Source organism: Daktulosphaira vitifoliae, unplaced genomic scaffold, assembly GCF_025091365.1.
Source record: "Daktulosphaira vitifoliae isolate Bord-2020 unplaced genomic scaffold, ASM2509136v1 Scaffold_4, whole genome shotgun sequence".
NCBI classification, from domain to species: domain Eukaryota; kingdom Metazoa; phylum Arthropoda; class Insecta; order Hemiptera; family Phylloxeridae; genus Daktulosphaira; species Daktulosphaira vitifoliae.
In genome coordinates, this window is record NW_026099575.1 from 12,232,305 (window position 1) to 12,242,196 (window position 9,892).

The window sequence follows — 9,892 nt, forward strand, 5'->3', positions numbered from 1 at the left end:
CTATAAAATCACAAATGGACAAATCTGAGGCAAGAAGCTGCGCTATGTCTGACACAAGTGAAGCACCATCATTAGGTAAGCACTTCTACTGTAAATAATCTTTAAGAATCTTAAGAATAATCCATAAAATATCAGCAATTTCAATGGGAATGTGACTATATGATTAATTCCATGAGAAAAATTTAGAACACAAATTTATTTGAGAAGTTCTTAAGTATAATTTGTTTTTTGAACTACAATTTAAGCTATTTTTATACGAAAATTAAATATGAAATAATTAGTTTCTTGAAATAACATTACTTTAATATTTTTGCGTGAGTAAAAATTCCCACCACATACATAACATAAGTTAGTGAGATTTTGTGGGAACTTCAGTAAGGTATATTAATTTGAAGTAGTATGATCAACAAACGCGAGTAGTTTACAAAATTTATAAAATGTTACTGAGATGACTATGGACCAAAAGTCATCTGTATACTTATTCCATTTTACTATTGACCCCCTTTAAATTTTATTCATTTTAATAATAATATGTGTTAATATATTTTCATTTTACTGATTTTAAAATAATACTTTTTGCTTATAAAACTTATCGTGCCCGACTTAATCGGAATCTGTGATCTACCCGTAAGGACGTTCCAAAGGTCCTATTGTAGAGCCTCAGTTAGTCGGAGCGTAGTTCTGAGTATTAAAACTTTTATATTTTTAATATAGCCTCTCATGTCAGACGCGTACGTGTACCATCTCAAGCATCAGATGTGGATCAATTTTTAGATGATTTATTCAATCCAGTATTAGATCAACTTTCTGACGCTAGATCATTAGCCGCTTCAATTAAAGGTTCAATAAGATGTAAATCGTATGAAGCCATCGATGACGAATCATTAGATCCTTGTGAATTTTCTACATCTATTAAAGGAGAAAATCGTTGTGTTGATGGAGTATTAGGATCAAATCATAATGCTCATGTAGATTTTGACGTCAAATTACTCGCTAAAACTATCAAGGGTGGTGGTCGAGGAGTTACATCTCAGCAGGTAAATAATTAAACTGCATGCATGAAATTTATCACTTGATTATTACTAAATACAATTGCTTTACAGAACGGTTCTAGTCAATCTGGGAACACTTCATTTGGCATGTCCCCTCTGATTGGTTCACCATCGGTTATGCCCATTCTCTCTCCACCATCGTTACTAATGCCTACTATGAATCCACAAATGTTTAACTCTCCGAATAGTGAGTACATCCGCCGTTTTTATGTTAAAACAATAATAATACAGTTATAAAACAACGGATGAGAGCGTTCACATGATACAATGCGCGCTCCAATTTTCCTAGTTCATTTACTACCGCGTTTCGCCAGTCATTGGCCTGTCGTCACTAGTGCCGACATTACAGAAGCAACTTTTAGTGAACGTTTTAAATGACGTTCGATTTTACATTATTCACAGGTCTCAGCGTACCAGCTAACACGTCAAACACTACCAACGGGTCCAGTGACAGTATGTTAGCTTATCAGGCAAATCTTCACCAAGCGTTCTTACAGTCCGCTATGGCACAAAACATACAAATACAGCAACAAATATTAGCACAAAATCAGGCTCTACATCAGTTATTGCAACAGCAGCAACTTTTGCCACCGGTAGGGCTTTGCTTCTAAATTAATATTTTGAATACCAATAAGGACACATTTTTTTTCTTAAGATTTAGATACTTTAAATGTCATGAATGTGCTTTGTATTCAAAGATAACTTACAACATTAAAAACTAAAAAAATGTATAAATATTAAGTTTGAAATAAATAATTATCTCGACAAATATTTAAATAACATATGCAATTAATTATTTTGACTATATAAAATTGTATACAATTATTGAAATAAAAATTATGTGTATGATTTACATATAAAAAAACTTTAGAAATTTATAACTTCAAAAACAATACGGAAACGTAACAATGAATATTCTTGTTCCGCTTTCCGTTTCACTTTTGTCTAAAACCAAAATTGAAAACTTAACGGAAACGACAAATTAATTTACAGCTAACAGTTTTTTGATTACTATTCTTACTTTATATTGAATGAGTTGATAATATTTGCATGCGTTCATGATTAATTATGTAGCACACATGTTATTGTTGCCAGTTGTATTGATCAATAATAAAAAGTATATTAATGGTTTTCAAAAAAAAAAACATATTTAATACAAATATTGCCAATTAATTAAATTTTAATGTTATTTATAGTTATTACTTTAATTCTCTAAAAAGCAACTTTTTTTTTAAATTAAAATTGCAATCGGCATAATTCTAGGTTGGTCCTGAAAATACATCTGGCATATGGAATAATTCACCCCCAAAACACAAGTCTACACCTACTAATAAATCTCAAGTGATTATATTTATTTAAAGTTATAGTAAATTTCTGTTAATTTATACGAGACTTTGTTTTTAGGGACTTAAAACGGGCTCACCCCAATCTACGTTTACAAATGTATTGAGCGAACTAAAAAGTAGAAGATCATCAATGGAATCGAACAATGGAAAGGTAATAATATTATTACTTGAAAATAAAATTACTATGAATAATATAATGAAACTAACTTATTTATGAATATTTGATCGTATAAAAATTATTTGAACATATTTTTAGAGTTTAGTACCACCTCCTCCGCCTATGCCACCCCCACCAGATTTATGTGATCCCAGTGAAGTTAGACCATTTATGGATCCTTATGGTAGAGCTAAAACTGTAAGAATAGGTAAATGGAGATGGCCACCAGCAAGTGATGCTGTGAGTAATGGAGCACCAAGTGATATGAATGGCTTTCCCAACCACCAAAGCTTTTTGCAGTTTAAAATGTCTAAGCAACAAAATCAACAAAGACACAAGCAGTCGCAAGTAATTTATTTACAAAAATTCTTTCAGATAATTAAATAAATTATTCTACTATTGGGTTTATTTTTAATATTTTGTATAAAAAAAAATTAAGTTATTTGAAATCAATAATAAATTAACTAAATAAATATTTTTTTAAATAAGAAAATTCAAAATATGCTGTTACATATCCATAATTATAAATATACAGAATTTTTTCGTTTTTTTTTTAACAATAACAATATTTGAATTTTTGAACTTTGCAATAGAATGTTTTGAAAAATATTTTAATTATACATTAGATTCTACATATTTAAGCTGATTTCAATAGGATTATTAAACTTTATATTTACAGGATTCTAGCCAAGACGGTGATATAAACGGAGTTGAATGGGAAGAGTATGAGATACAGCAACCTGACCCTCCAAAACAATCAACACATAAAGAACAGTCAGAAATTCATAGATCATCCTATAAGTCTTTAGAAGTTGGAGCATCAAGACCAAGTCCTGGAAGTGTAGGAAAACTACGAATTAGTAATGAAATGAAACATAAATTGGAAATGGTCACTGCTAATCACAGTTTAAGATCTTCAACGAGTAAACCTAGACCCCAAGCTATAAATAATATGCCAGCTCCACCGACTGGAAAATTGGATTCTGATAGACGGTTGCTTTTGCAACAACAACTTGGTAAGTTTCTGTTGCAACAATACCTTAAACCTACCCTGTTTTTAAGATTATTATAATTCTACCAACATGACATGATAAAATTTAATATTTTTTTATTAGCAGTCTCTATAATTAATGGGTAAATATGTGATTTATTAGGTATAATTATAGTAACTATAAAAACAAGTTGCAATTTTGAGTCCTGTAATATGAATCATATTTTTGCTTGCGATTGCTTAAATATTTGACTAACTATCATTCTAAAATTTATATTTATTAAGAAAAACAATAATAATTTTATTTTAAAGCTGGCAGATGGGGTAGTGTAGACAGTGTTGATTCTAATAGTTTAGTCAAAGAAGATGCATCTGATATGCAGTCAAATAACGTCATACGTAGTCAAGTTGAAAGAATCGAAAATTCAGGATGGCGATTACCACCGCCACCAATAACCCCATCTAGATCTAATAGCTTTTATAATCAAAATATGTATGTTTTTTAATTAAATTTAGTTTTGTTTTATCATATAATGTTTACCCTAAAAAAATCTAAATTACATTACTTAGGAAAAAGTGCAATACTAGTCCACCTGCTCCTATTCAACCAGTAACGCGTGAATATGAACAAAATATATTCAGAAATTCAGGATCAAACAATTATTTAGATCAACATGAAATTGAAAAAACACCAGATTTCAACAGCCGCCCAGAACATAGAATACAATCTCCACAACACGAAGACACCCAAATAACTAAACTTTTACAATCACCTCCTAATGCCTTTTTCACATATAACCGAGTCCCGTGGAAATTAAATATCAGAAAAGAAGTAAGTTGTACATTAAATAAAATGTTATAATTTTTTAAATTTAATATAGTTTAATTTTTATAGGTTTTTACACCAAAAGAAACAATATCCAGTCCATTAGTTTTACATTTAATATTTTGTCAAGTAGTTTCTGATATGTTTAATAAATTTCACTCAGTTCATGGAAGAATTTCAGTTGATGAACGCGAAGAAATGTTGGATGTAAGTATATTTATATTATTATCAGACTTCAGCAATTTATAGATTTTGCATAACAATTACTCGTATTCTTGATTTAATAAATAATATTAAAGTAAATTTAATTTATGTTTTTATCAAATAAATGTTCACAGTAAATACATAAATTTATATAATTTTAGCTACTAGATAGATTTGGCGTAACAGCGAGTAATATGCAAACAGGACATCATAAAACGAGTACCAAAAGATCAATTGTTGAATTGGCTCGCTCGTGGCCATTATACTTTGCTAGAATATTTACAGTATCAGTATGTTTAATTATTATCTATTTACCATTTATTATACTTTAATTTCTTTAATTAAATGTCTTCATAGTGTGGATATCAACATAGAGAAGTGGAATGTTTAGCAATTACACACGCTGGCCTTCATTTACTTCGAAAAGACGAAAACCAGTACCAAATTTTACAAACATTGACGTAGGTTTGAAATTATATTGATTCATAAAATTACATTAACAACTGTACTTAATGATATAAAATTAAAAGGCATATTCATAATTGACAATTTAAATGACTATTTAGCTTTGAAGACATTGCTGATATTTCAATGGGTAAAGCTGGGGGTTCAGTCCAACTAACAGTCATGACTGGTGAAACTATTCCATTCCATTCAAATAGATCTAGACAAATACATTCGATGATAAGTTCATTTTTGAAAGACGCTGCACCCCTTGGACGACTTCCACGTCAAACGGTAAATCCAATTTTGAATAATAATAATAAATATTTTAATTTAAAAAATCGACAATATACATAAATATGTGTTCATTTTATAATTTTTACAGGAAGAAAAAATGCGTATTACAGACCATAAAGGTAAAACTTAATTTTATTAGATTTATTTTTTATAATACAACGAACAATTTGAATATTAAATCAAACTAATTTTACAATTTTATATTTTTTTTTTTTTTTTTTTATAAAAAAGATGTTAAATAAATTTTTAATAATAAAGTATAATTCAAGCTTTTTAGTTATATAGTTCGAATTGAAAAGTTACAGTTCATAATATCACATAATTAAAAATCCTATTTATAGTCATTTATTTTACTGTAAAATACAAAGTGATTTAGAAACTTCTTACACATAAAATTTTTACAACTTAAATCTACCGGATATTTTTATTTTTTTTACACTATTATTGTTAAAAGTCAGCCTGGTCTAATGGGTAGAAAATAATGTTTCAGTGCACAAAGTTCCGGGTTCGATCCTCCGGGTTTCAGCGAGATTTTTCTTGTGATTTTCTCATTAGTATGTTTCTAATGCAAGCCGGCTATAATACCCATCTCATCCATCATTGGTCTATCCAAGTATTATCTTTGACTCTTTAACATGTAAAAAAGGCCACCGTCCTCTGTAGCATGTTATGTTTGGAAAATAAAATAATGTATAACTGATCATCATTACACTCTTATTAAACAATTAAATTAATTGTAGCTGTTTGTTTTATAAAAAATTTGACCAGATCTTTAAAGATTTTTATTTGTTAATACATAGGTGTACCATGTGTATAACTTACGTGTAATAAATATTAAAATATTTATTGACCAAAAAATGAATTTCTTAAAATTTTAAAATTAAAAAAATATTTCAAAAATATTTTTAAGTTATAAAAAATAAATTAACGGACTAAGCACCCGTTCCGGAGTATAAATGGTTAAGAAAACCTCCTGCTTTAGGAAAGGCCGCTATGGCCCTTAATTGAGCCAATAAAGCACTAAAAATAATTAAATTCTGAAAAATAGATAAACAAAAAAGACAAAAACATCCCTATTTACTCTGTTAATTTCAAGCGATTCAATTCTAATTTGTATTAATAGTTAAAAAAATTTATTTCTCACGATAAAATGATAAACACAATTAATTTTTCTAGTTTACTCTAATCATGTTGGATTAATATTTTCTAAATATTATTAAAACTTAGTTTATATATATATGCATTATATATAGGGTGGCAACAAACAAACCCGAAGTATTCAAAATCATCAGTATCTTACAAACAAGATGATTCACTACCGTCAAATCATCATGTAATATTGATATTTAATTTTAATTTCATTAAAACAAAACTGCTTAATCCATAAATAATTATTTTCCTGTAGGCAGCAGACGACGGTAAACACTCGCTACTTCAATTTGCAATGTATAATTTCAGGCATAGTGAGAAGTAAGTCCTTATATAGTAGAAATTACATGTGAATTTAAACTTTCGAGAACTTATCTTTATTAAAAAAAATATGATTATGTGTAGATTCGATATGTTAAAATCTGCAAATGGAGAAATTAATGGATCATTAAAAGTTTTGCAAAATTCTAAAAAAAAGAGTGATGATTGGACATGGAAAGAACAGTTTGAAATGGTCAAATACACAAATATACCATTATCTGAGGGTCTTCTTAGATTAGATCCCGAATTGGATGTATTGGCTATTGAATGTTTTGAATGTATTATGCGATATATGGGTGATTTGCCGACTACTCCAGAGTTTACTGAAGTCAAATGCGTGTATACTATTTTAATGGTACGTGAAAACTTTTCCATTATTTATAGGATTATAATTTTAATAATAGGCAATTAACCATTTCAGCACTGCCATAAATTTGAAAGCTTGAGGGACGAAGTTTATTGTCAATTGATGAAACAGACTACCAATAATAAAACTGAGAGTTGCCAACGTGGATGGCGCTTACTCAGTATTGTTGCTGCCTATTTCACTTGTTCAGAAAATTTGAGACCATTTCTTCTAAAATATTTAGAAACTTCTGCTTATGACAAAAGAAGAGCTTTCCATGGTATTTAAAATTGATCAAAACAAACAGTTATACATATTTTTTTGTCTAAATCAAAAACATTTACTCGTTTTCCAGGAACTGCAAATGTCTGTTTACAGAACCTACGAAAAACATTAAGATATGGTGGTAGAAAAAATGTTCCAAGTGTGGAAGAAGTAACCGCAGTTTCGGCTGGTCGAAATTCAAAAAGACAACTGTATCGACTGCCGGGTGGTAGTGAAACAGTCGTGAACACTAAATCAACAACTGTAGTTGCTGATGTTATAGCTGGCATGTGTTCTCTTATAAATGTCAATGATCCGTTAGAAATGGAAGAATTCTCCCTATACTGTATTGTTGAAGGAGATGCATTTACAATGCCACTTGCAGCGGACGAATATATTTTGGATGTTACAACTGAACTACATAAAAATCAACAAGTAAGAGTGTTAAAACAAATTTATTAATTAATTTTTGTTTATGCTTTATTTAAATTTATAGGTGTTCTATTTGATATTCTGTCGATCGGTGTGGTATTTCCCATTACGTCTTGACAGTCAGTTATACATACAAGTATTGTTTAATCAAATAGCACCCGACTACCTGGAAGGATTGCTTCTAGTTTTACCCAATGAACATTTATCTCAAGATCATTTAGTACGTTAAATTTTGAAAAAAATTATTTAGAACTATCTTAAATATAAGTACAAAATAATAAATATTAGAGTGCAAACGAAATTTATATTATTTTTTAGTTTGAGGTATCAAGATTAGCGGCATTACTTCATCGTGCAGCTGATATGTTACACCCTCCCACTTTAAAAGAAACGAAATTTCTTTTACCAAAACCTGCGCTCACTCAACGAGATCTTAAACCCGCACAATGGGTACAAATGGTGCAAAACCATTGGCCACAAATTGAAGTACTTCATAATGTAGATGCTAAAGCCAAATTTTTAGGTATATAAAATTTATTTTTCATGTAGTAAAGTATTTGAAACAAATGTGTTAACTTTTGTATATTTTAGAAATATTAAGTAAGTGGACATTATTTGGGTCCAGCTTCTTTGCTGTGAAACGCAGTGGCGATCAACAAATATTAGCCTTAAATAGAACTGGAGTTCATTTTCTTCATATTGTTACCCACGTAATAAATATAAATATGTAAATAAGTATTTTTAATTCTGGTTTCTAATATTTTTAATTTGCTTTAGGAGACTTTATCGACAGTGCCATTTAGTGAGGTAATTTCTACAAGAAAAGTAAGAGCTGGCGAAGGTGCCACACTTTATTTAGAATTGAAATGTGGTAACTTATTCCAACAACGAGTAGCTAGATTACAAACCGATCAAGCACATGAGATCGCTAGACTTGTTAGACAATACATTACCATGCACAGACGTAAGTATATGATAGTATATTGATTATGTGTTAAATTTTCCATTGGATATAATATCTACTGATGTAGGATGTATACATAAAATATATATGGTATTTGTATTCATTACTATTGCAATTTTAAAATAAATAAATTTAAATATCTACATAAAACAAGCTCTATAATGTAATAAATATAAAATAATTTTTCAACCATTTATGTAAAAATTTTAATCGTTTGATTGATTTGGTTCTAGATAAAGTTGGTGTTCATTAACAAAACAATTCGTAAAATATAAAAAAGAAAATATTAAGTTTATTTTAAATGTAAGTTTCATTATATATAATTCATATGTTATGAGAATACATTAATACATATATAAATGAGTTAATTTAACGAATTGTTGGAAAAGTATGTAGTTATATGATTTTTGTTATTTTATAAATTATTTAATGTTTATAAAATCATTTCGTGATTCTGTTTATAAAAAATAAATAGGCCAATTAGTTATACGTTCAAACTAAATAATATTATAAATAAAGTGATTATTGATAAATAAAATAATGAATATTAATGTTTTTATTTTGAAGTGAATTTTACGTAGTGATATATATATATATATATATATTTTATGTATTTTTATTAGCATAATACTTGTTGATTTAAATTTTTTACCATTATATACTATAATAAACAAATATAATTAAAATTTAATGATCTAAAATGCTGTTTTTTTTTTTTATAAATCCCAGAATCCCCAAAATTCTTTACGAAAAATTAAATCTACTTATACTTATTAAAATAAGATTAGAGGAACTGTGTTTAATGTAATTTTAAGTTTATACTATCGAAATAGCAGATGCGACTTTTTGTTTATTATAAATAATAAATATAATGAACTATAAAAGTACTTTTACATGCGATTGATAGTTGGAGTTTATAATGATGTTATTATGTATTCCTCGAAATAAACAATACAATATTTTAGATATTTTATAGGCCATCTACATTTAAAATAATATGAAATAAATAATTATTACCTACTTATTCTAAATTTTTTATTAAAGGTTTTCTTATAACTACTATGAAAAATAATAAAAATTGAAATATAATGATAACATT

General features: G+C 28.2%; 1 protein-coding gene across 27 annotated transcripts in view; it reads left to right on the forward strand.

Moving 5' to 3' along the window:
• Window positions 1-9,378, forward strand: part of LOC126904295 (unconventional myosin-XV) — a 76,510-nt gene extending 67,132 nt beyond the window's left edge. For 3 of the 27 annotated variants that reach the window (XM_050683230.1, XM_050683257.1, XM_050683258.1), the window contains 24 exons: window positions 715-1,037; window positions 1,104-1,239; window positions 1,455-1,645; window positions 2,316-2,393; window positions 2,457-2,549; window positions 2,655-2,903; window positions 3,235-3,571; window positions 3,859-4,039; window positions 4,117-4,378; window positions 4,442-4,579; window positions 4,738-4,866; window positions 4,934-5,037; window positions 5,143-5,314; window positions 5,406-5,436; window positions 6,571-6,650; window positions 6,723-6,787; window positions 6,872-7,142; window positions 7,209-7,413; window positions 7,489-7,832; window positions 7,894-8,049; window positions 8,148-8,352; window positions 8,421-8,539; window positions 8,607-8,793; window positions 9,027-9,378. In XM_050683230.1, coding sequence (XP_050539187.1) covers window positions 715-1,037; window positions 1,104-1,239; window positions 1,455-1,645; window positions 2,316-2,393; window positions 2,457-2,549; window positions 2,655-2,903; window positions 3,235-3,571; window positions 3,859-4,039; window positions 4,117-4,378; window positions 4,442-4,579; window positions 4,738-4,866; window positions 4,934-5,037; window positions 5,143-5,314; window positions 5,406-5,436; window positions 6,571-6,650; window positions 6,723-6,787; window positions 6,872-7,142; window positions 7,209-7,413; window positions 7,489-7,832; window positions 7,894-8,049; window positions 8,148-8,352; window positions 8,421-8,539; window positions 8,607-8,793; window positions 9,027-9,046 — 4,076 coding nt within the window. In that variant the 3' untranslated portion in view covers window positions 9,047-9,378. The remainder of the gene's footprint in view (window positions 1-714; window positions 1,038-1,103; window positions 1,240-1,454; window positions 1,646-2,315; window positions 2,394-2,456; window positions 2,550-2,654; window positions 2,904-3,234; window positions 3,572-3,858; window positions 4,040-4,116; window positions 4,379-4,441; window positions 4,580-4,737; window positions 4,867-4,933; window positions 5,038-5,142; window positions 5,315-5,405; window positions 5,437-6,570; window positions 6,651-6,722; window positions 6,788-6,871; window positions 7,143-7,208; window positions 7,414-7,488; window positions 7,833-7,893; window positions 8,050-8,147; window positions 8,353-8,420; window positions 8,540-8,606; window positions 8,794-9,026) is intronic. The other 24 variants (XM_050683229.1, XM_050683259.1, XM_050683228.1 and 21 more) reach the window with 23 other exon arrangements.
• The last annotated feature ends 514 nt before the right edge of the window (window positions 9,379-9,892 follow it).